Source organism: Crinia signifera, chromosome 1 (assembly GCF_055691185.1).
Source record: "Crinia signifera chromosome 1, ASM5569118v1, whole genome shotgun sequence".
In the NCBI taxonomy this organism is placed as follows: Eukaryota; Metazoa; Chordata; class Amphibia; order Anura; family Myobatrachidae; genus Crinia; species Crinia signifera.
Window position 1 is genome coordinate 396,958,444 of NC_139217.1, and position 27,142 is coordinate 396,985,585.

General features: G+C 46.0%; 1 protein-coding gene across 1 annotated transcript in view; it reads right to left on the reverse strand.

The window, feature by feature from the left end:
- The window catches only part of LVRN (laeverin), a 135,110-nt gene that overhangs the window by 12,377 nt on the left and 95,591 nt on the right, over window positions 1-27,142 (reverse strand). The window contains exons 12-17 of the mRNA XM_083151622.1: window positions 22,814-22,950; window positions 19,634-19,689; window positions 17,399-17,546; window positions 14,077-14,171; window positions 11,387-11,497; window positions 1-110 (exon numbers count right to left, since the gene is read on the reverse strand). The exon at window positions 1-110 is cut by the window's left edge and continues 64 nt beyond it. Coding sequence (XP_083007748.1) covers window positions 1-110; window positions 11,387-11,497; window positions 14,077-14,171; window positions 17,399-17,546; window positions 19,634-19,689; window positions 22,814-22,950 — 657 coding nt within the window. The remainder of the gene's footprint in view (window positions 111-11,386; window positions 11,498-14,076; window positions 14,172-17,398; window positions 17,547-19,633; window positions 19,690-22,813; window positions 22,951-27,142) is intronic.

The following is a 27,142-nucleotide window of genomic DNA, read 5'->3' on the forward strand; positions in this document are numbered from 1 at the left end:
GGTCTTCAATATCTGATTTTCTATACAGATTCCAAGCAAAGTCCCATTCCTTTTCACCACCTTCCGCAATGCCATAGCAATAAATGAGGCCTTTAATGGATTGTGGTATCCTACAGAGTTACATATGATAGGTGTTGTATAAATTAGTCAGAAAATAACATCAAGTAATAATAATAATAATAATAATAATAATAATAATGTTATTTATATGGAGCACTTATCTCCTAGCAGGACTCAAGGTGCTTGCATTAGCCTTTTACAGCACAAAATACAAAACAAACTTAACAACTTAACAAGGGACATTAGTGAAATGATTGGGTGAACAGGAAAGTCTTGAGTCTATTTTTGAATGTTTCCAGAGTGGAATCTTCTCAAACTGAGTGGGGAAGTGAGTTCTGTAGAGTTGGAGCCACGGCGCTCAAAGCTCGACCCCCGGATGAATTCAGGGAAATTCTTGGTACTGCTAGTAGTCCTTCATCAACCGATCGCAGTAATCAAGTGGGACCTTGGGCCCTGGTCATGTAGAGCTTTGAAAGTGAGTAAGCCAATCTGTACAGAATGGGTATTATGTGGCTGAAACGGGGCTGATTGGTTAATAGCCTGGCAGCTGTATTTTGTACCATCTGCAAGCGGTGCAATTATTTTGCTTGGAGACCAAGGTAGAGAGCATTGCAGTAGTCAAGGCACGATGGTACAAATGATGTATGACTTTAGCCAGATCTTCTAAAGGGGAATAAAGTGCTTGATTCTGGCTATAGATGATAGAATGAGGATTTCATTGTGGCTGATACCTGATGTTTAAGTGTGAAGCCACTATCCAGGACAACACCAAGATTCTGCACATGTTCCGTATTTTGAACTTCTGCATCCCCAAGCGTAGGTCCTGTTGGTTGGCTCTTCTGCAGTCTTGTCCTGTGACCTATCATAAGCACCTTTGTTTTATCAGGGTTCAGTTGCAGCCAACTGGCACTCATCCACTCCTCAATACATAATGATAAAATCACTGGTCCGGACAGGGGGAAATTAACAAAAAAGAGGACCTGAGTCAGTATCTGTCCAAGCCCTCTAATTGGCAGCACATTAGTGGGAGCACTTGTATACTCTGAGCCAAAATCCACTGTGCATGTGCAGGGCCCTGGGAAAATGGCAGTGGTAGGCATTTTTACAGCAATTTTTATACTGCCCTTGGGTAAAATGCAGGAAAACTGAGTGCGCCATTATCAGTTTGATTTGAGTGATGTTGAAGTAGCCAACACAGGACTCTGGGGAGGTGAGTATTGAAGAATTGGGTGCATGGTGTGAGCCCCCCTGGATCCTGGGGCTAGTATGCATAGCACACCCTGCACCCATTATAAATACACCACATAGATAAATTACTGTACATATCTTCTTTTACTCATTACAAATCACAACATTTCTAACAGCATTATACGAATGCTAAACTGGCTGAGACACACTAATATTCTGGCGTCTATTGTTTATAATCTTTTATTAAGCATTCGTTGTGCAATTCTTTCCTTTTCTCCTTCTTCCTGGGACAGACATGTCCTACAGCAGTTACACTACTCTGGAAATTATTAATTGGATCACGTACAGCTGACCACAGTCAGATTTATTTTTAAGAAGGACAAATAAGGATAAATCCAACAAAATAATCTAACTAGTAAGCTGTGAACCAGTCAGAGCAAAACACAGCATATTATAATGCAACTGCTGCTTGCAAATTCCACATCCACATCTGCTACACCCTAAAGAAGTAGTTCTCAACCTCGGTCCTCAGGACCCCCACACAGTTTCCAAAATTTAAACTGCCCTAAGGTAAAGAACATTGGACCTGCTTCTGAGCTGGAAGCAGGGGTGATGTCAGATGCAGTGGAGACACTTTTTTTCTTCTCTGCATGTGTCTAGGTAGCACTGCGCATGCGTCCAGATACAGAGTGCGATTGGTGTGCACAGAGACACGTGGTCTCTGACATGATTTGCAAATGTATTGGATGTTCCTGTGAGGTGACAGGGAGGAGTCTCAGTGCAGTGGGTGTATTGATGACAGGTCTAAGCCTCTTACATAGGGTTGGTTTAAGTTTTGATGGTGTGACCGATGGTACTGTAGCTTTAGAGAGGCACCAATCAGTATTTCAGTGTCTATCGGTGCTGCCATGGGCTTCTCTTGCACATTGGGATGCACAGATGTTCACCATGGAAAGGCTTTGTAGCAGCATTTGCAGATGCCTGACCTGCAAAAGAGGCATACACTGGCACAGCTAGATGGTACTATAGCCTAGATGGTACCAAGCCCTATCAACAGACACTCAGACAGCTATCTTATATCCAAAATATGGACTTACTCAACCTAACAAACAAGGCTGTCTGCCTATCTATTACCCCCAGGCACAGCAATGTATGTCTATGTGTAATGGACACCTGGAAATATCTACCAGCTTTCCGGGGTTTTCCTCACATAATGGAGGCGGCAGCGAACACTATTATGAAGTTATTTGGAATATGGTAATTCAGGTACTACTGTACACCATTGCTTTCCTGATCAGTGTTATCCCATCACTGAGGGCCTTATTTTGGTTCATTCTTTCTGACAAAATCCTTTTTAGATGGGCAAAACCATGTGCACTGCAGGTGGGGCAGATGTAACATGTGCAGAGAGAATTAGATTTGGGTGGGGTTTTACTTCAAAGTGAGATCTATATTGCAGTGTAAAAATAAAGCAGTCAGTATTTTCCCTGCACAGAAACAAAATTACTCACCCAAATCTAATTCTCTCTGCACATGTTACATCTGCCCCCCCTGCAGTGCACATGGTTTTGTCCATCTAAGAAGGATTTTGTCAGAAAGAATGAACCAAAATAAGGCCCTAAATTAGGATACGATTCAGGGACTGATTCTGAGTCACTGTTAGAACTCCTGCTGTCAGCGCTAGCGCTGAAGCAGGGAGTTCTCGGCGGCGCGTTCCGGTTGTTACTAAGCAACCGGGACGCCGCCGCGTCACAGGAAGGGATCGCGTCGGTGACACGCACATCCCTTCCTACGTCACGGACGGCCGGCAGACTAGCGCCCGGCCGCTTCCGCAACGCCTGCCCCGGTTGCCTAGGCGACGGGGGACGCCAGGCAGCCGGGCGGAAGCTAGGGACAGTGCGGCATCCTCCTTGCCAGGAAGTGCGGCTATATTAAGCTGCACGCAGGGACACTCAGGCGCCGGTTATAGTTCAGACCCAGCGTCCTGAGTGTTCCCGGTCCCTGCAGTTGCTGCGATCCTGGTCCTGTCGGCTTGCCTTGGTCCCTGCAGTTGCTGCTCTCCTGGTCCTGTCTACTGTGCCTATTGGATACCATTTCTGCTCTCAGCTCTGTGCTGTTACACCCGTGTCAGATAAGTTAGAATCATCATCATCTCTACTTTTCTGTACTGCTTATTGTGTCATCCATTGTGTATTGTTACACCTGTTGCCTTATTGTGTCATCAATTGTGTATTGTTACACCTGTTGCCTTTTTGAGTCATCGTTTGTGTATTGTTACACCCCTTGCCTAGTGTTGGGCCGCTCAGGTACCGTTACTACGGCTGTGGCGGATTTCTGTATCCGGGGTAACCATTTGCTCCTCATTTAGGATTCCCGTTAGGTCCTCGCCAGTTTGGTTAGTTAGCTTTCCCCTTGTCAATCTCTGGCCTTGGCGTGCGAGTTGTCCACACGTAAGACCAGGTGGCATCGAGGTGGGAGCCTGACTAACGGGCTCTCACGAACGCGGCTATTAGTGGTGAAGGTTAGCTCCGCACTCGCACGCTAACTCCTTTGGGTTGCAACGGAGTCAGGGCGGCGAGGTTACCCTCTATCCTGACGGTTTCTCCTTCCAGTCCGTGTCCCGTGGTGCCTCGCCAGGCAGCGTGGCACAGGAGATCCTGACATTATAACCGGCCACACACACACATCACTTAGCCGTTCTGGTCAGTATGGATCCTTCCCAGCAGGCCACGGGGCATGCATTGGTGGGCCAGATTCACTCACTCACACAGAAATTGCAGGACCTTACGCTCCGAGTTAGTTCTCAAGAGGAACAGGTCCATGGGGTCCTTACTTCCGCTAGACGCCCCGAGCCCAAGCTTAATCTTCCCGATCGTTTTTCTGGGGATCGTTCCCTTTTCTATAATTTCAGGGAGTCGTGTAAATTGTATTTTAAGTTACGTCCTGTTTCTTCAGGCTCTGAATCCCAGCGGGTAGGCATAATAATTTCTCTCCTACAGGGGGATCCTCAGACCTGGGCATTTGGACTCCCTGCCGGGGATGAGGCCCTCTCCTCCGTCAATTCTTTCTTTTCTGCCATGGGGTTGCTGTACGATGATCCTGATAGGTCCGCCTCGGCAGAGGCTAACCTTCGGGCTCTCCGACAGGGGCAAGGAACCGCAGAGAGTTACTGTACTCAGTTTAGGAGGTGGGCCAATGACTCTGGCTGGAATGACCCGGCTTTGCGAAGCCAATTTAGAATTGGGTTGTCAGATAGTCTCAAGGATGCCTTGGTTCATTATCCGTCTCCTTCGTCCCTCGACGAGATAATGCAGTTGGCCATCAAGGTGGACCGACGTTTCAGGGAACGTCAGAGAGAGCGGGAGTCTGGGGTCTTTCCCTCATCCTCCCAGGAAGATTCCTCAGATCCCTCGGCTGACGAACCCATGCAACTTGGCGCAACTCGTCTTTCCGCTTCTGAAAAGAATCGGAGAAGACAGAAGGGACTGTGTCTCTATTGTGGGGGTGCTGGCCATCGCGCCGTGGGTTGTCCTCTTAAGGCGGGAAAAGACAGGGCCTAGGTAGTTTTGGGGGAGTTTACTTAGGCCTTACTCGTTTTTCCCCTGTAGACTCTATTTATATTAGTACCACCGTCTCCTTTGGGAAACAGTCTTTGGAGATTTCTGCTTTCTTGGATTGTGGCGCAGCAGGCAATTTTCTTGATGCTTCTGTGGTCGAAGCTCTTGGGGTAAAGCCCATTCCTTTAGAAACAGGCTTGTCTGTATGCGGATTAGATGGCCAACCATTGTCCAATGGCAGTATCTCCTTTCGTACTCCTTCCCTCAGGATGACAGTGGGCGCCTTACATTCTGAGGAAATATCATTCTGGGTTTTTCATTGTCCGTTTGCGCCTCTTGTCCTGGGGCTTCCGTGGTTAAAGAAGCACAATCCTGATGTCGATTGGGTCACAGGGGAGATTACCCGGTGGGGGTCATCTTGCTCTAGTAATTGTCTTGCTCTTCCGCTACGGGCAGTAGTTCCAGTCCTGGACTCTCTCCCCGTGCCCTATCACGATTATGCTGATGTATTCTCTAAAAAGGAAGCAGACACACTACCCCCTCACCGATCGTTTGATTGTGCCATCGATCTTCTCCCCAATGCCAGGCTACCCAAGGGGCGTTTGTATGCATTATCTGGTCCCGAGTCTCGGGCCATGGATGATTATATTAAAGAAAGTCTAAAAAAAGGCTTCATTCGTCCTTCCAAATCCCCGGTGGGGGCGGGTTTTTTCTTTGTAGAGAAAAAAGACGGCTCGTTGCGTCCATGTATTGACTATCGTGCTTTAAATCAGATCACTGTTAAAAATTCTTACCCCTTACCTCTTATTTCGGTCTTGTTTGACCAGATCCGAGAAGCGGTTATCTTTTCTAAAATTGATTTGAGAGGGGCCTATAACCTCATAAGAATAAAGCAGGGGGACGAGTGGAAGACCGCCTTTAACACTCATACCGGCCACTATGAGTATCTTGTGATGCCTTTTGGTCTTGCTAATGCTCCCGCCGTCTTCCAGGACTTTATCAATGAGGTACTCCGGCCGTATCTCGGCATCTTCGCGGTTGTTTACCTGGACGATATCTTGATTTTTTCCAGGAGTCTCTCCGAACATAGACAACACGTCTGCTTGGTTCTTCAAAGATTGCGTGAAAACCAACTTTATGCCAAATTGGAAAAATGCGAATTTGAGGTATCCCAAATCTCTTTTCTTGGGTATGTCATTACTCCCACAGGCTTTTCCATGGATCCCAGTAAAATCCAAGCCATCCTGTCCTGGGCCCGTCCCACCAACCTCAAGGCCATACAGAGATTCCTGGGATTCTCAAATTATTATCGCAAATTCATTCGTTCTTTTTCCGACATCGTCGCTCCTATTGTGGAGCTCACTCGTAAAGGAGCGGACCCGCAACATTGGTCACATCAGGCCATCGAAGCCTTTGATTATTTAAAGAAAGCCTTTACCTCGGCACCGGTGCTTCACCATCCTGATCCCAGAGTCCCGTTTCTAGTGGAGGTGGATGCTTCTGATGTTGGGGCTGGAGCGGTGCTATCCCAGACTACCCATCATGATAACAAGTTACATCCTTGTGCCTATTTTTCACGTAAATTTTCTTCCGCCGAAAAGAATTATGACGTGGGAAATAGAGAATTGTTGGCCATTAAATGGGCCTTCGAGGAATGGCGCCAGTGGCTTGAAGGAGCAGAGCACGAGGTCACCGTTATTACAGACCATAAGAATTTGGCCTACATCCAGTCCGCCAAGCGGCTCAATCCTCGCCAAGCCAGATGGGCCTTATTCTTTACCCGGTTCCGATTTGTCATAACGTTCAGACCTGGTCCAAAGAACACCAAGGCGGATGCGCTTTCCCGAAGTTTCCAATCCACTCAAGACTCAGGATCGTTCGAGGAACCCATTATTCCTTCCAGTTTAATCTTGGCCGGGTTAACTCAAGATCTCGCTACTCGTGTTTTGGCCTCTCAACCGTCTGCTCCGCAGGAGACCCCTCAGGATCGTCTCTTTGTTCCCAAGACTCTGCAAACCTCAGTCATCAAAGACTTTCATTCCAGCCAATTAGCAGGACATCCGGGCATCGCCAAAACCATTGAAAGTATGTCCAGAGTGGTTTGGTGGCCCACCATGAAGCAAGATATCACTCGTTTTGTTTCTTCATGTCCTGTTTGTGCCCGTCATAAGTCGCCCAGAGTTTCCCCCATGGGCCAACTTCTTCCATTACTCGTTCCTGAAAGACCCTGGTCCCATATTTCTATGGATTTTATCGTCGATCTCCCCAGATCTTCTCATTGTTCCACCATTTGGGTTACTGTCGATCGGTTCAGTAAAATGGCTCATTTCATACCATTACGCAAGCTTCCTTCGGCCCAGGAATTAGCTCAGCTGTTCATTACCCATGTGTTCAGACTTCATGGTTTCCCCAAGGACATTGTCTCCGACAGAGGATCCCAATTTATCGCTAGGTTTTGGAGAGCGTTTTGTTCTAACCTAGGCATTCGGCTTAGTTTGTCCTCCGGCTATCACCCACAGTCTAATGGACAAACCGAAAGAGTTAACCAGGCCCTGGAACAGTATTTACGTTGCTTCGTTGCCAAATGTCAGACCAATTGGGCGGAGCTGGTACCCTTGGCCGAATTTTCTTATAATAATGCCTATCATGTTTCTACCAAGACGTCACCCTTTTTCTGTAACTTTGGGTATCATCCTAAATGCAACTCCTTTGACATCCCTGCCAAGGCCGCTCGGTCCAACTCTTTGGTAGTTACTGCTCTCAGAGACTCTTGGAAAAAGGTGCATTTAGCTTTGAATCAGTCCTCAGCCCGATCTAAGATTTTTTATGATAGGCACAGAAGACCCTGTTCTTTCAAAGTTGGTCAAAGGGTATTTTTGTCTACTCGTCATATCAAGCTGCGCCAGAGATGTCATAAGCTGGGTCCTAAATTCATTGGTCCTTTTCTCATTTCTAAACAAGTTAACCCGGTAGCCTTCCAATTGCAGTTACCCAAATCCTTGAAGATTAATAACGTTTTCCACTGTTCTCTCTTCAAACCGGTCCCCGCTTTGTTTCATCAGAAACGGCCCAAGAAGCCGGTGGTTGTCAAAGGCCATAAGGAGTTTTTAGTTGAACGGATTCTCGATTCTAAAATGGTCCGGGGTCAACTTAAATTTCTGGTACATTGGCAAGGATTTGGGGATGAAGAGAGATCCTGGGTTCCGGATAGGCTTTTACATGCTCCCAGATTAAGGGCTGAATTCTTTAAAAAGTTTCCGTTCAAGCCCGGGGCTAAGGGTTCGGTGACCCCTCCTCAAGGGGGGGGTACTGTTAGAACTCCTGCTGTCAGCGCTAGCGCTGAAGCAGGGAGTTCTCGGCGGCGCGTTCCGGTTGTTACTAAGCAACCGGGACGCCGCCGCGTCACAGGAAGGGATCGCGTCGGTGACACGCACATCCCTTCCTACGTCACGGACGGCCGGCAGACTAGCGCCCGGCCGCTTCCGCAACGCCTGCCCCGGTTGCCTAGGCGACGGGGGACGCCAGGCAGCCGGGCGGAAGCTAGGGACAGTGCGGCATCCTCCTTGCCAGGAAGTGCGGCTATATTAAGCTGCACGCAGGGACACTCAGGCGCCGGTTATAGTTCAGACCCAGCGTCCTGAGTGTTCCCGGTCCCTGCAGTTGCTGCGATCCTGGTCCTGTCGGCTTGCCTTGGTCCCTGCAGTTGCTGCTCTCCTGGTCCTGTCTACTGTGCCTATTGGATACCATTTCTGCTCTCAGCTCTGTGCTGTTACACCCGTGTCAGATAAGTTAGAATCATCATCATCTCTACTTTTCTGTACTGCTTATTGTGTCATCCATTGTGTATTGTTACACCTGTTGCCTTATTGTGTCATCAATTGTGTATTGTTACACCTGTTGCCTTTTTGAGTCATCGTTTGTGTATTGTTACACCCCTTGCCTAGTGTTGGGCCGCTCAGGTACCGTTACTACGGCTGTGGCGGATTTCTGTATCCGGGGTAACCATTTGCTCCTCATTTAGGATTCCCGTTAGGTCCTCGCCAGTTTGGTTAGTTAGCTTTCCCCTTGTCAATCTCTGGCCTTGGCGTGCGAGTTGTCCACACGTAAGACCAGGTGGCATCGAGGTGGGAGCCTGACTAACGGGCTCTCACGAACGCGGCTATTAGTGGTGAAGGTTAGCTCCGCACTCGCACGCTAACTCCTTTGGGTTGCAACGGAGTCAGGGCGGCGAGGTTACCCTCTATCCTGACGGTTTCTCCTTCCAGTCCGTGTCCCGTGGTGCCTCGCCAGGCAGCGTGGCACAGGAGATCCTGACAGTCACATGCTGTTGTGACCGCTGAAGCATCTTTTGTCGTAGTCACATGTGCGACTGGTACTTGTGAGTTATCCGGGCTGCCGATTTTTTCATCGCGCCCGAAATCGTGGGCATCGCGTCGGTCGTGGCCGTTATAAGGAGCCGCGACGCGATGCCCGCGATTTCCCATAGACAGTAATGTTAAAAGACACGATGGACACGATTTCCGACACGATTTCCCATAGACAGTAATGTTAAAAGACGCGATGGACCCAATTTCCCATAGACAACAATGTTAAAATAAAATGACAATGTGAAATTGGCCAATATGGGCATTTCACATTGGATATGTTTTAAAAAAAAATGTTTCATGGCCCCCCACCACCGTTAACGCCACCCCGCTATTGACGCCAACCCGAAGCGTGGCGAGCGCAGCGAGCACGCGAGGGGCGGCGGTACGTGTCCTCCGACCTTTTCATACCCCTACTATCCACTAGGGCGTGGAGTGAGAATAGAATAGTGTGGCGAGCGCAGCGAGCCACCGAGCCCGAAGCGTGGCGAGCGCAGCGAGCCCCGCGAGGGGACGCGGACACCTGTGAAGCCCGCAAGGGCACGCGGATACCTGTGAAGGTATCCGCGTCCCCTCGCGGGGCTCGCTGCGCTCGCCACGCTTCGGGCTCGGTGGCTCGCTGCGCTCGCCACACTATTCTATTCTCACTCCACGCCCTAGTGGATAGTAGGGGTATGAAAAGGTCGGAGGACGCGTACCGCCGCCCCTCGCGGGCTCGCCACGCTTCGGGTTGGCGTCAATAGCGGGGTGGCGTTAACGGTGGTGGGGGGCCATGAAACATTTTTTTTTAAAACATATCCAATGTGAAATGCCCATATTGGCCAATTTCACATTGTCATTTTATTTTAACATTGTTGTCTATGGGAAATCGGGTCCATCGCGTCTTTTAACATTACTGTCTATGGGAAATCGTGTCGGAAATCGTGTCCATCGTGTCTTTTAACATTACTGTCTATGGGAAATCGCGGCTAAATCGCGGGCATCGCGTCGGTCGGGTGTCCTTAAGTTAAGGACAAAATCGGCAGCCCGGATAACTCACAAGTACCGCGCGACTATATGCTAATATGACCCCTTGCCCTGGCATACAAACGTGCAAACTTCAAAGTCTGGAATGCCTTCACTGTAATACCGCTTGGTGTGTCTTCAGATGCAACCACCAGTCACACTATCAAAACGTACACCAGTCTTGGGGCAAGTGCAGATTTTCCATCTGAGTATGGCCTCCAATGTGAGCAATTAAAGGTCTGTATATGCAAACACTTTATCACCTCATCTGTGACACAACAATAACACACCATTAAAATGTTCCACCTTCATGCATCTGAATAGCCACTTACCTGTCACCACCCAGGAATGCCCAATGTATTTTCATTACTCTGCTATATATTTATATAATTACTGCTTATATGCTCTGATGCAAAGACAATTACAGCCAATTACAATGGAAGACCCACAGGCTAGAATAATTACAGCCTCTCCCAGCATAACACTACCGCGATATGTAGTCATTGTGATAACAAATACAGCAAGGCTGCAACAGGGCACATGTACTACTCTAATGCAGCAGAAACAACTCCTCACGTACAAAAAAACAAATACAGAGCAAAATAATCTTATATGCCTGAACAATTAAGAAAAGACCAATCAGAGTCAGCAATGCATTCTCAAACAACCAATCAGAAATAATTATATGGCACTGGCTTCTCTCCTGCTTAACATCATCTGCTATTTCCACATCTCTCTAAGCACCTATAATAAGACTTTCCCAGTCTATTCAGTTACAGTACACTCTAAAAAATTTTGGCTAAAGAAAACGGCCTATACTGCGATTTTTGCCCAATGCTCCTTATCAAGTAATTCAACTGTAGCCTGAAAAATTAACCCTTTTCGAGCCAAAACTCATACAGTAGGGTCTGGAAAAACTCATGTGTTTTTGTTTGTTTTACAGTAGTGAACCCTTATTTGCCCATATTTAACCCTAGTGGGGTAAGTTTTTTGAATAGAGCCAAATCAGGGCTCACATGTAATGTCATGTGAGGGGGTGTGTCCGGAGTTTCCCTTGCTAGCCAAATGCAGCAGTCATGGGTCAGTGATGGTACCGCCCCCATGGCCCTGCACCCTGGGCGACCGCACCGCACACATACCCCTACCTACAACTCTGATTTTGAAAAGGTTTGTCTAAGACAACATTAAATGCATACCTCATAGATAACTTACTCATTGCTGGTAGAATTGTTCATCCAGTTTGTATAGAATTCTCTTGCTAGATCAAGACAATCTTGCAATCCAAGAGAACAAGCTGTCTTAAATAGATCACTGATACCTGTACTTTATAAAAAAAAAAAAAAAAAAAAAAAAAAACCAGAACATTCAAACAAATTAAGCAGGTACTTTATCTGATGCATGCATTCAACGGCTTATTTAATAAAAAGAAAATATTGATTAACAACTGCTAATTGGACTTCCACGAATACATTAAATTGCATAATGGTCACAATATTAAAAGCAAACTATCCTAATACTCAACTTAGTTAGATACATAAAGACACACTGTACTAACCCTAATGAGCAGAAGTTAATGAATTCCCTAGATCCTACCAGTAGCCCTATTACATATTTGTTCTGTAAATGTTTATGTCATTGATTGGGAATGTGATTGTGGTGATTTTAATGGCTTCCAAGAAGGTTATGCTTTTAACATATATAGAGTATGTCAGTTCTAATTTTCCATACTGTGGCATATCTGTAATTGGTGCAGGTGTGAGGTTTAGGCACTGTACACTTTGCACAAATTCTAGCTATGCCAATATCCATATAATTATACTTACACCTCCGGATTCCTGTGACAGCTGCCAGCTCTGCAGACAGTGATCACTGTGAAAATATCATGGAGGCCATTTTACCAGTGACTATCGCATGCACAGTACAGATGTTCCTGAAGTCCTGTGCATGTGAAGTAGACTCTGGCACAAAGCCAGCCACCAGTGTCTACTGCACTGCTGCCAGTGAGGAAGAGGCCAGCACAAAGCCTGAACACAGGCTCCTCTTCAATTAAACTGACCCTGTCTCCATATTATAGTGCATACATTTAACACCCATTAACATGGCATATCTTCTAATAAAAAAGTTACATTTATTATACAGGTAGAGTCTCCCGTATCCGGAAATCTCTTATCAGAAATATTACAAAAAACGTGTTTTTAGAATATTTCGGATCCCCCCTGCCCCTTTTTCATACTTACCAAGTCCACCGATGTCCACGGCAGCCTTCAGAAGCTTCTTCAACGGTCCCAGGAGTGCATTGCGCCGGTGCTACGGTGACGCAAACTCGCACAATGCACCCCTGGGACTGCTGAAGTAGATCCTGAAGGCCACTGTGGACGCTGGGGGATGCCATGGGACCATCGGAGGGACCAGGTAAGTATGTAAAAAAATAATAACCAAAAAACTGTAAAAATCCCTTACCCGAGCATTTCTGATTAGGGATACTCAACCAGTAGTAGGATACAGAGCACATGCAAATATTTTTGGGTAATAACAGTGAATGATGATAGTCTACACTCTTTCCCAAAATACTGCAGAGGAAGTGGATTTGAAGGTCCTTTTCACAAGAGGTTATATGAAACTATGGTACTCTTTACCTAGAAGGGCGCCAGCGATTGGAATCGCGGGCGTCGGGGGTAAAAATCGCGGTCATCGCGGTCATCGCGGGTAAATCGCGGGTACATAAAAATCTGCTGCCCGCGATGACCGCGATTTTCCCATAGGGAACAATGTTAAAAAGGCTGATTGACCGCGATTTTCATGTAAAATGCCTCAATGCCCGCGATTTGGCCATAGGAATCAATGTTAAATGGGCTACAGAGCCCAAATAGGCACAATTAACCCTTAAATGTCCCCCCAAATTTTTAACGCCACCCCACGATCCACGCCAACCCGAAGCGTGGCGAGCGCAGCGAGCCCGCGAGGGGCGGCGGTACGCGTCCTCCGACCTTTTCATGCCCTACTATCCACGTCGGCGTGGAGTTGAGAATAGAATAGTGTGGCGAGCGCAGCGAGCCACCGAGCCCGAAGCGTGGCGAGCGCAGCGAGCCCCGCGAGGGGACGCGGATACCTTCACAGGTAAACGCGTCCCCTAGCGGGCTTCACAGGTAAACGCGTCGCCACGGACACCTGTGAAGCCCGCGAGGGGACGCGTATAACTGTGAAGGTATCCACGTCCCCTCGCGGGGCGCGCTGCGCTCGCCACGCTTCGGGCTCGGTGGCTCGCTGCGCTCGCCACACTATTCTATTCTCAACTCCACGCCGACGTGGATAGTAGGGCATGAAAAGGTCGGAGGACGCGTACCGCCGCCCCTCGCGGGCTCGCTGCGCTCGCCACGCTTCGGGTTGGCGTGGATCGTGGGGTGGCGTTAAAAATTTGGGGGGACATTTAAGGGTTAATTGTGCCTATTTGGGCTCTGTAGCCCATTTAACATTGTTTCCTATGCCCACATCGGGTCCATTGAGGCATTTAACAGTAAAATCGCGTCGGTCGGGCCATTTAACATTGATTCCTATGGGAAATCGGGTGCATCGCGTCGCGGGCATCGCGGGTACATTTATGGTCGGCCGCGACGCGACCGACGCGATTTCCATGTTTAACATGGGTTTCAATGGGAAATCGCGGGCATCGCGTCAGTCGCGTCGCGGCCAGACATAAATGTACCCGCGATCACCACGACGGGCGCCCTTCTAGGTAAAGAGTACCGAAACTATTTATAAACAGAGGTAGGGTATTTATAAAAAATCCTGGTAGTTAGCATACCAACGGTGGCATCCTGACAGTCAAAAACCTTGATGGATCTCGGTAAGTATATTAGTATATTGGACCACTGTATATAATAATAGAATTGCACGGTACTTACTGGACAAAAAAGTCATCAGCCGTTTCATCAAAATTTCTGCGAAGGATACTTGCATAGTATTGGAATAATGGGTTTATTCTTTTCAAAAAATATTTCTAAAACAAAGAATAGACATGTATTTATATACATTGGACTTAAACATGGAGAGAGTAAAGGTATAACTCAGTTCCTCACTAATAACCCTTCATCCTCTCCTCCCACCCTTTTCCTAGACCATGATTTTTTTCTCTTTACAAATTCCCACCTGCCCCATTATATATATATATATATATATATATATATATATATATATATACAAACAGTAGAGTTAGATTGAGGGACCTGGGGGGACCCCCAAAGAAACAGGCGGCACTCGATCAGCTGGATGGGTAGAATCCAAATTTTATGTGCAAAGTTTTCAAAAGAATACAAGCATGTCTGCCAACGTTTCAAAGCCGGTGCGGCTTTATCATCAGGGCTTGTGTAGCATGAAAAGTGCGTGTAGTTTTCACAGCACTACACGCACTTTTCATGCTACACAAGCCCTGATGATAAAGCCGCACCGGCTTTGAAACGTTGGCAGACATGCTTGTATTCTTTTGAAAACTTTGCACATAAAATTTGGATTCTACCCATCCAGCTGATCGAGTGCCGCCTGTTTCTTTGGGGGTCCCCCCAGGTCCCTCAATCTAACTCTACTGTTTGTATACCCATCCGAGGAAGGCACCGTGGCATATACCTCAGTGAAGAGAGTGCCAGTCAACCCTATAGATTATATATATATATATATATATATATATATATATATATATATATATATATATATATAGCATAAGGAAAAAAGTGTGGCTTGACACTAGGGATGACACATGCAATTTGTAGATTCCTACATTGAACTTGTCTCATTTAATAATGTGTGGGACAATGCATGGGGATTTAGTTGGAATAGACAAAATTTGAGAGTTGTCTGCAGGTTCTGTGCAAGTAAGGAAAGGTATTGAGAGAGCTCAGTTCTGTTGTTTTGGGAAAACTTAAATGAAGATCACAGGAACTACTGTGTAGTTTGAACAAATACAAGCTTCACATTTTTTTAACGATAATACAGAAGACTAGGCTTGTCCAATTAATGACCCACTGACCTTACTCTATTACTAAGTAAACAAGTACAATAAGGTTTGACTCTAAAACTAATTATAAGAGTTAATAATAATAAGAGTTAACTCTACACTGTTAGCAGCCAACACTACTATATTAAGGTAAAGGGGATTTTTTATTTAATAAAATGTGCCCTAAATCTGTCAAAAAAACGACGGTGTTGCTGCAGATGTGGCTTCTCCCTATGAAACCACTTTGTCATGGATCCCTTTGTCACCCTACATCATTAAAACAGGAAAACAGTGACTTACAGTTGAAGACAATACAGGACAAGTACAGGGTAAATGATTATAGAAACATCAGCAGATTACTGCAACATAATTATCCAGGTGCCAGAAAACAGCATACATTGGTGCAGTCGAAGACTATTGAAAACTATTGTAGATACCATTCATTTTTTTATACCTCTTGGCATCAAAGACATTTTCCCTAAACTGTCCAACTGTGTGTGTGTGTGTGTGTGTCACATGCGACCCCATTCCCCACTGCTGCAAGTGGTCCAAGTCAGAGGTTGGATGTGCTGCAGGTCCAACCTCTGACTCTGATGCACACAAGCCTGAGCATTGGATCAAATCGATTTCAAACACATCCCTCAGAATCGGGTGAAGTGTGACCAAATCCAGCTAGTGTATGGAAGCTTTAACTGAAAAGTTAGAAGCTGATTGGTTGATGAATTATCATCAGCCACTTTATCACCTCACAAGGCTTAATAAAGCTACCCCATTGTTTGAAAGGACTGCCTATGAAGAATGTGCTAATAAAGTGTGTAAGCACAATACCTTCTATTTCCCTCTGTGTAGAAAATGATATATTGTAAGCAGTCCAAATCTTTGTAACGAGTGAAATGGGGAAACAGCTGTGTTATGGAGAAGATGGCCAGTGTTATCACCAGACAGCACTTCCCAGCACTACTACTGCTATTACTCTGTGGTCAGAAGATCAGGTGAGAAGAATGGAGATCAGTGACATGAAAAAGAAGTGCTCTTCAATGATCTGGGGCTAGTAGTAATCCATACCTTTCTTATCTAGTTTAATAATATTTTAGAAATTACATATAAATCTCTGCATAAATGTATCCCTAACTGCATGCCTCGCAACTGTACCCATCACAGCAGGACAGTCCTGCAATTTGGAGACTGTCCCTCCCGTGGATGGCAATGTCCCGCGGGCCATGGGGGGGAGGGGGGGGAGCCAGAGATCACTGCTGCTCTTCTCTGCAGAGCAGCCAGTGATCGCTGAAGAAATGCTGATGAGATGCAGTGCAGGGAGAAGGGATGGAGAGCAGGCAATGGGCACGCCCCTGAAAATGATAAAAATGGTGTTGCGGCGCTAGGCCATGCCCTTTACCCGAGGCCATGACCACCAGCCCCCTTAGCTTCTGTGCGGCAGGTTCCGATTTAGGTATTAAGAAAGTTGAAAGGTTTGTTATTGCCTATTTGTGGAATTCACTCAAATACTTTCAAAATATTTTGTGTTTGTTCCTTGGCAGTTATGGTCCTCAGGGCCCAGGCTAAAACAAATGCTCACCTGTTGCTAAGCAGTAGGAGCCAGAGGCGGCAGTGATGTACAACCTCCATCCTGATGCTTCTGCAGCCACTTTACTGTACAGAGTGATGCAGAACTGTGTGGTGAGACACCACCTACATTTACTACTTTACCACTGCTGCATTATCTGTTACACTGTTTAGCAATAAACCCAGCATCCCTGTTAAGGGCTCTCTGTGTGGCCTAAAGCTGGGTACGGATTAGGCAATCTGTTATCTGGTCCAGCGGATCGGAATGACATACCATTTACTGTACATCAGCACATATCAGTGTGTAGGCCCAATATGGGCAACCCTGTCATCATTAGTGGTGAGTCACCTGGTCGGCCCTGCTGCAAGGCCATGTAAAATGGCGTCTACCGTCACTTCACTGCCCCCAGCATTGGAAATGCACTTGCCGATGCAGGGTCCTTTCAGCTGGGTACACAAGTTGTCTAGTGCGTACCAAGCTAAGTAGCCACTTTCACTTCCACTGTGTCACCATTGTAACCACTATGTCAATAGGCTATATATCAACAGAATGTTATCTATATAGTTGGCTCATCTATGACTGGTTTTACACATCACATCCATAGATTACATGTCATTACATTATCCCACAAAACATAGACATATTGAAAATAACTGGGAGAAGAAAAATGTACCTTCATTAGTGGAAAAGTATGATAAGTAACCATTGACTTTTTATAGTAATACAAGTGTTGCAGGACACTGTACCAAACGATGATCTCCATTTCTTTTTCAAGGTATCTTGTTAGATTTAGAGCAGTTTCATATTCTGTATAGCCAGAACTAAAATAATAATAATAATAATAATAATAATAAACAATAATAATAACTACAAATTAAAACCAATTAGGGAAACTATTCCTGGGTCATTTCATGAATAAAAAATTCCCATATGTGATACTTAAAAAAAAATATATGTGGCTGTGTATATTATTCAACTTTTCAATACAGTTGGAAAAGTTGAATAATAGCTTTGTCATCGGTTTTTACTAAAAAAAAAACAACAACTAAGAAACAGGACCTTAATTTGTAGTTGATGGGAATTTCAAGCAGAAGTTTTGTTTACAAAAGGATTTGGCTTGCCCTAAAAGTGACACCTACATTTTGTGATAGTGGGGCAGATGTATTAAGCCTGGAGAAGATATAAACTGTAGATAAAGTGGAGATAAAATGGAGATAAAGTAAAAGGAGATAAAGCACCAGCCAATCAACTCCCAACTGTCATTTTCAAAAACAGTTAATTGGCTGGTGCTTTATCTCCTTTCACAAGGGTTGCCTACCCTCCTGGAACGGCCGGGAGGGTCCCGAATATCGGGGTCCCCTCCCCGGTCCCCCGGAAAGGGGGGCAACCCTCCCACATTTCCCTCAATCTACTGTGAACCTCTCCCCGGCGGGGGGGTCCGCAGGTCAAATGACGCAATCGCTGCATTTTAGCCCCGCGCCCCTGCAGTGCAATGCCTGATATACAGGCATTGCACTGCAGGGGCGGGGCTAAAATGCTGCGATCACGCTAGACATGCCCCCAATAGTTCAGCCCGTCTGTGGCTCTACCCACGGACCGCCCCTTTTCCCCTCCCTTAGATGGCCTCACCCCCCTGGTACAGTGAGCTGGCTGCCCTCTCCCGGAGAGGGCAGCAAAAGAGTTGGCAACTATGCCTTCCACTTTATCTCCAGTTTATCTCTTCTCCAGGCTTAATACATCTGCCCCATTGTGGTGGTTGTAACCGGATTATTTTAATTTCTCTGCCTAAAACATAAGCATTTAGACACTTTGATATTACATCCACCTTATTAAAAGAAAACTTGCATTAGATTTTTACAAAAATTGATATGTTAAAACTTGTACAAATAATTGATAGTGGGGTGGACCACCTAAGAAATTAGCATAAGTGTAGCAATAGTACATTAAGCAAATAAGAATGGGTCAAGCAAATAGTACATTAAGCAAATTAGCATGGGTTTAGCAAAAGTACATTAAGCAAATAAGCATGGGTCAAGCAAATAGTATATTAAGCAAATTAGCATGGGTGTAGCAATAGTACATTACGAAATACAGTGTGTATTGTTTTTATGGTTTTCAGGACATAGGAAAATGGTGCATACTGTATGTTTGGTGCAGATGGTGTTGGCTCTCAAACAGATGAAACCACTATCAGTTCATTGGCAGTACAGTTTATGTGCCTGATTCAGCAACTATTCGAAAATTGCAGATCAAGTGTCCGGGCCATTTCATGGGAAGCCCGCGACAGCTGCGTGACCTCACACGCAGCCACTGTATCCTAAAACATGGCAGCCATGCGCCTGGCTGGCGTTAATGTGCGAGCGTTTCGCTGTGGTGCGAATCGCTCGCATTTTAGCAATGTGCCCGTAAATATTTACTCTGTGCTGGGCGGCAACCAGTTTTAAATAACCCTCAATATCAGGTTAGAGACAGATTTCATCATTGATATTACGTTGTTTTGTTATGAATTTAGTTTTTTTCTCTTTTTGGTATGGAAATGAAAACCTGGACATTAGCTCAAATTATAGATCTATAAAAGTGCACATTAATGGTTGTTTGGGATATTGTTGACTCTGTTTGCAGGATTATTACTAGTGTTTCCAGGCTGCTTAACTCCATTGCTCCTGAGGGTTTTACACCCATGTGCTGAGGTAATTTTTCACATTTGCATTCATCACAAGTTTTTCCATATTGCTGGACAAGATTGTACAGTAGCACAGGTAATAACCACATATCTTTCATATATGGGCAACCCCTCATTTACATATGATGTGATGAGGCATATACTGCAGTGCCTTCCAACCCTTATACAGATAATGGATTCTAGGGTAACACTGTCCGGTAATCTGGTGATTCTGTTTAAACTTACTTGGCCAACATAAAAGCATCATCAATGAGCTGCACTCTGTTAACGACTGGCAGCACCTGCACAGTGAGGAGACATTGGTGTTAGCGGCAAAGGCAGTGAACGTGCACACACCACTTCCAGCACTGGGCACTAAAGATTATGGTCACTTTTACACCTGCCAGTGTGAACTAACCTTTTCCAATTCAATAATTGACAGAATACATTATAATATAATACAATATATATAATTTTACATATTATTGAAAAAATAAATTGATTATTTAGCTTGTTCTCTGTCATTGTCGACCAAGTAAATGTTGACCTTTTGCCTGTCGTCCTATCAACTGGAACCAATCTGTCCTCTCACCTAACTTGTTAACTGCCAATCAGTAGCGCGCACAGCTGGTGTAGGTCTGTATGCGTGACATATACGTGTGTGTGTGAGTAGATTTTTGTATGTCTGTGTGTGTACATTATATATTTATATGTATGTATTGTCACATATACTTGTGTGGATGACCAGCGGTCAGGATGCCAGCAGTCAGAATACCGACACCAGCATCCCAAAGGAGCCAAGTATACCAACCCTCCCCACAGCCAAGTATACCAACCCTCCCCACAGCCAAGTATACCAACCCACCCAACTAGTGCCTAAACGGAACCCACCCCTGCAGCCTTACCCTAACCCCCCTCCCAACAGCCTAAACCCCCGGTGACAGGGGGGACAAAGGGGACTGCCATCCCCGTTCTAGCATGTATGTGTGTGTGAGAAGGGTGTGGGGTGCAGTTTGTCATAATGTGTTTGGACTACAGTGCAGTGTAATGTGCAGGAGCTGCAATGCTGTGTAATGTGCAGGAGCTGCAATGCGGTGTAATGTGCAGGAGCTGCAATGTGGCATAATGATTTTGGACTACATTGTGGCATAACGTGTGTGAGCTGCAGTGTGGCATAATATGTGGGTACTGCAGTGTGACATAAATGTGTTGGCGTTACAATGTGGCATAATGTGTGGGCATTACAGTGTGGCATAATGTGTAATCAGTCGTGATGCCAGCATTGGAAAACTTAACACTTGCATCATGAAATAAAACTCCAATTATTTATTTGAGTATTTGTATATTAAGGTGAGTCAGTTTATTATGGTGAGTGTTGAGCCGCCTGTTTCTTTATTTATTTGAGCATGTGGTCACAGGCCACTGCACCCCAACCTGGGAATGGCTAGTGCTGTTTGCACAGAAACCTGAAAAAGGATAAGCAGTGATGTACATCAATTGGATACTGATCTTGATTTGATGATATATAAATTTTGACAGAGAGGGTACCCTAGTGAAGAGTTGCTAGCTGCTAGGGATAGAGTAATCACTATTGCTAGGGAACAAGTACTTACAGTATTTCCACACAAACAAAGCAAACTACAAAGAGTAAATTATTACCATGGTTAATTGATATTGTATGTCCAGTAGGCATATGGACAAGCATGTTAAAACGTTTTGGCCTTTTGTAACAACAAATAAAGATTTATTTACTCTGGCAGATACTCATATTATGCCAGCATATACAAGAAATAAGAACTTGAAAGACCTGTCCTCGATAAAGTCGGACATCAAGTTGGGTACTAGTGATCAACCAGTTGCTATGCACTGTGTTCAAATGTGCACAGTATTGGCAATATTAGATCCAAAAATCATTGTCCACATCCCTGTGTCTATTAGAGGAGGCAATCGTAGTAAATGCCTATTACAAACGTGTATTCATAAATTGAACTCACTTGCTCCAAAAGGCTTAAATGAGCAACTTGGTTTACATTGCTTATTATAAGAATTTATATGTATAATGATATTTTTGTTTAGTACTGTACATTTCTTCTATATACTTTTTTTTTGTATGCAATAATCTTGTTTAGTAATTCTGGGCATGTTTAGTTCCATATTGCAGGATTTAGTATAAGTATTGGGGAATTTATCTGACTACTAAAGTATTGTAATTCGCTCAAAGAGACTGTATTACAACTGATCATAATGTTTTTAAATTAATGTTGTCTTTGTATGTCTGTATGTTATTTTATGCTATCACAATGTTTTTGTCAGTTGCGTAGCAACGTTTATGTGTGGTTACGGGCGGCTGGGCACTTCCGCTCTGCTCTGGGATGATTGACGAGCAAGTGGCATGGTGCTGTTTCTAGGCAACGCCAACATGTGGTGCTTCGCTGATGACGTTACACGATGCCCGAACAGACGTCCCGGACCAATGGGAGAACATGGCTGCCGCGCGCCACACAGATGAGATTTGTTTATTTAACTAGGAGGAGTCTTTCTCTGTATTTATAAACTATGTGCTGGACTTTTGGGTTATCCTTGAGGACACAGCAGATACCTGTACTCTTAACAATTATTGAATTTTTTACCACTGGTGAATAAATCAACATATTTGGAAATACTCGGAGTGATGCCCCTGCTTTGCTGCTACAGTTATATATAGTGCAGCACAATTTTTGAGGGGCCACCAGTATCTTAGGCCCATAGGCCCATACAATGCATCAAATACTCCCAAATGGTATGGGCGTCAGTCACCCTCCAAGTATTTAGCGATGTTAAGTCACTAACAAATTATCAGAAAAGAGTGGATAGAAGTATACAGTATAGTGACCTTTGATGTCAGATCAGATGCATTCAAACACTGTATAGTATAGTACACCAGGGTTGCCGACTTTTTCTGTCTCCTCTCCGGGAGAAGCCCGGAGAGGAGACTTCCAGCTGCAGGTCGGGGGGCGGGGCTTGAGCTTTACATCATTAAGCCCCGCCCCCAGGATGGTAAAACCCCCAATTCACGGATCTCCGTGGAGGGGGCGGGGCTAAAATGACACGATTTTAGCTCCACCCCCTTCTCTGAGACCCGCGGATTGACGATTTCAATCCAAAAGGTATGGGGAAGACGCCGCAATCGGGGGGTGGCGTGGGGGTCCCCCGGAATCCGGGAGGGTTGCCCACCTTTCCGGGGGGGCCGGGAGGAGGACCCGATTTTCGGGATCCTCCCGGTAATTCCGGGAGGGTCGGCAACCCTGTAGTACACTGTATAAAATATATACAATAGTTATGGACTCCTAAAATACCTACAATAAAGTTCTAGATAATAAAATTCTTATCTTTTGTATGGGAGGTCAGTGGGGAAAGCCCTACACATTTCGTCCATAATACATTTACCTCTGGCTCTTCTTCCAGTTTCTTTGCAAGCATATTCCAATTTTTGCTGTCATAATTGATCCTGTAGTATCCAGTGACATTAATATTTAAAATAATCCATTCATCATCAGACGTAATCTTCATTTCCGGGACGATTTCTGAGAATGAAAAAATAAAACTACAATTTGAATGCTAATTGATGGTTCAAGTTCATGTGTAAGATTAGCATTCCTTTAATTACCTTGAAACAATAAACGGTGTGACCAACTTGCAATGCTTTGTTGAGGTTTTATTGTGCATGTGACTGGGTCAGTGTATGCATCCAGGACCTGGGGCTCGAAATTTTCATGGGCTTTCTGTCAGATGGGGAAGAACTTGGACCAGTGCTGTGGGGGTGTGGCCAGTGCCATGTGGGCAGATACACCCCATATACTATCAGCCCCAATGTCTGACCATATGTATAAAAGTAAAAAATTGCATCAGTTTGTGAGGAAATTAGAAATACAATTTTAATACTTGTGATTTCTGGCAAACCAAGAGGTCAGCTAGACAGAAGTCAGCATCATGCAGTCATTATTATCAGCCTTTTTTAAAGTGGAGGCCCAGAACGGATGATTGAATTCAACTCATTGCCAACTACAAGACTGGTCCTCAGAATGATCATTCCTGCCTCTCAACTCACCACACACATTTTATGAACATAAAACTACTATTCTCTCTAACTTTTGTTATGACACACAATGGATCCAGATAGAGATTTGTAAATATGTTCTCTGGTCTTCGTACGATTTATATGAAAATAGCTTTAAACATCCTATCACCTCATGTGTGTGTGCCTCTAGCATGTTAAACCTTTAACTTAACTTAACATTAAACCTGAAATAAAGACTCGGAGACATAGGTTTGGCAGAAATTGTTAGCTGATTTATTATTTGAAATATTTAAGCTAGTTTTGATTTGATTAAACTAATTTAAATAAATGGTGGCCAAGAAAGAACGGCTACTAAACTAAACTCCACCCCCAAACACAGCATACGTAATCAAACTACCCTACCAAGCGGTATCCACTCGACCTACTACATTGACTACCACCCAGCCAGGTGGTCTCGCTGCCCCCGAGCGGGTGATCGAGCAAAAGGCCTAAGTCAATGAATAGGCGAGCGCACCGAAAACAATCTATATACGTTGCATCAACAGGTAATGAAGGCTAAAAACTATTAACCTGCCGTTCTTTCCCGCCAAGGCATGAACCCTGGTCCCAGGGTACAGCCCCGCCACCAGCCTAAGACACCCTAGTAACAACCAGGAGCAGATCCTCCAGAAACATAAACAGCCCCTCAGGTACTAAATTAACCCCATCAGGCCTAAACAGGTGATGGCACTTAAACTTAATCCGTGCATAAGGTATAACAGCACGGCCGGCTGCTAAAACCCACCTTGCAACTGCCGAATTAAGCTTCTGTCTGGCCTCATCAACCTCCTTAGCATCTCTAGTCCCTCTCCAACAGATACGGGGAACAATAAATGACCACAGTGTGGCCAGGCTGCACAAATGGCCTCCAAATCACTCAAGATCCGGGCCCGCAATCTCAACTGGGACATTTTCCCAAGGTCATTGCCACCTAGATAAAGCACAATGAACCTCCGAACATTCACCATAAGGAATGACTTTAAGGCGCCCCAAGCCATTCCCCTAACACCCAACCACCTAATGGATTGAGAGCAAGGATATTCAGGCCCTTCCCCAGAGGCAACCAACCTTGCAACCCAATAGATAAAGGAGTGACCCACTACCCACACCATTAACCTATCGTATCCCACACCTATAAAGAGAGAAGAAAGGGAAGCCATTAGTAAGGTTGGATTGATATGAAGGGACATGGTATTGCACTAGAGCAGTGGTGGCCAACCCGTGGCTCTTGAGCCTCATGCGGCTCTTCCCCTTGTAAAGTGCGGCTCCTGCTCCCACTGCTGCCCACCGTCCGTCCCAGTTCCCCCTGCTGCCGGTTCCCTGAATCCCTTCTCCTTCTAAAGGGGAGGAGAGCGCGCATCACGCATCTCTCCTACCCCTTACTGTGCGTCCTTGTGACTGGGCCGTCCTCCAATCAGAGCTCGTGGGCCAGCAGCCAATCAGGAGCCGGCCAGCAAGCTTTGATTGGTGGACAGCCCAGTCACAGGGAAGGTGAGGGGGAAGGAGACGTGCAGTGTGCTGTGCTCTCCTCCCATCAGTGACATGACAGGAGGACTGCAGGGGGACGCCAGACTATCCTCTCCCCGCCCGGCAGCAGCAGCAACAACGGTGAGTGCTGCTGCTGGGAAATTTGCACTGTGGGGGCATAGCAGTTTGTGGCACTGTGGGGGCATAGCAGTTGGCAGCACTGTGGGGGCATAGCAGTAGGCGGCACTGTGGGGGCATAGCAGTTGGTGGCACTGTGGGGGCATAGCAGATTGTGGCACCGTAGGGGCATACCCGGCACCGTGTGGTGCATACCTGGCACCGTGGTGGGCATATGTGTATCTGGCACTATTGGGGGCATATGTATATATGGCACTGCACCATTGGAGGCATATTTGTATCACACCCACCCAAGGGGTCAAAATAGACCACGCCCCTTTTTTGGTGCATGCGCCTTCGGCGCGTGCATGATGTCGGCTCTTTATATTGACTACCGATATTTTTCGGCTCTTTAACTCTGACCGGTTGGCCACCCCTGCACTAGAGGATCTGCCAAAAAGAAAAGAAAAATTGAAATTCTGATTGCGGCACGTATTGGTGCCAGAGACATGCTTCAATCACAACTGAAGCCATACCAGGACACAAAAGGGAAGAGTCAACAAACAAGGGAGGGTATCAGGACATGGTGTCACGATCCGAGCTGTCAGACAGACTTTCTTACCGGCTAAGTGCCTCCGCAGGTTCAGCTTGCGGTCCAGATGTCATCTCTGCCGGCCTCCTGTCTCCCAGTGACAGTCCCCAGTGCACGGCAATCCACCTATCCGCCGCCATTGCTCCCAGTATCCAGCATGGTGTGCACAAACACACTTTCCCGCCATAGCAGACATGGGGGCTGCCATGTTCTTCCCAGTCACATGTCTGTACTGTCCAATCCCGTTGGTTCTGATCTCCCTGTCATACTTCCTCGGCCAATCCTGGCCACCCAGTGGGGATAAGTATGCTGGGAGCTCTCAGAACCATTGCTAGTGCTTCAGTTGTCTCCAGTTATGGTCAGCTGTCCTTGTCTCCGTGCAAGTGTATTTACCTGCTGGTGTTGTCTTCCATGCTGCAGTGTGTTCCAGGTTGTTCCATCTCCTGTGAAGTCCAGGTTATTCCACCGCCTGTGATCCTGCCTCTCAGCCTAGCGACCAAGCCTAGCTCTGGGACTCTGGTCCTTCCGATGCTCCAGCATCATCCACCATCGATGTTTCATCGCTAATCCGATATTCCGGATCTCCTGCTTCCGTCCGTCATTCCGGACCCACAGTCATCTCCCGTCCGTCATTCCGGACCCACAGTCATCTCCCGTCCGTCATTCCGGACCCACAGTCATCTCCATATCCGATATCCGGATCCGATGATCCACCATCAATACCATTCATCATATCTGTAAAGTATTGCAATCTGCATGAACTGTCATTATCCCTGCATACTTTACTGTCTGTCATTATTACAACCATCTGCAAATAAACTCCGGTTGTATTTTACCTCTGACTGCTTATTGGCTCTGGGTGCACTGTCGCGCAGTCCATGCGCAAGGGTCCTCTCCAACCTCCCCGGTTCAGGTACCGGTCCAGGTCCCCACCAGAGGTCTCAGTCTTGTCGACTGAGCCCCCTGGTGTGACAGTAAGCACTAGCCAAATGGATCCAGCCGCAAACCAAGCTTCTCCACCCAGCCCTGTACAGCAACTGGCTGTTCGCTTGGATCAGCAAGAGGCTGCGCAGAGCCAAGTGATTCATTGTCTGCAAGATCTGTCTTCCCGGCTGGATAAGCTACAGACCACTCTCAGTGGCCCTGAGCCTGTCAGAGAACTTCCAAGTCCCGTTCATCCTCCTGTAATGGCTGCTGCACCTCGCCTTCATCTGTCTGTCCCCACCAAGTATGATGGGAACCCCAAGACCTGTCGAGGTTTTCTCAATCAGTGTGAGATTCACTTCGAGCTGCAACCCAGTAACTTCCCTACTGAAAGGGTCAAGATCGCCTACATCATCTCCCTCCTGTGTGGAGCAGCGTTAGAATGGGCTGATCTGATGCCATCCTGTCCAATTACAAGGACTTCGTGTCAACATTCCGGCGTATCTTCGATGAGCCTGGGCGATCAGCATCTGCCTCCACTGAACTCCTCCGTCTCAGA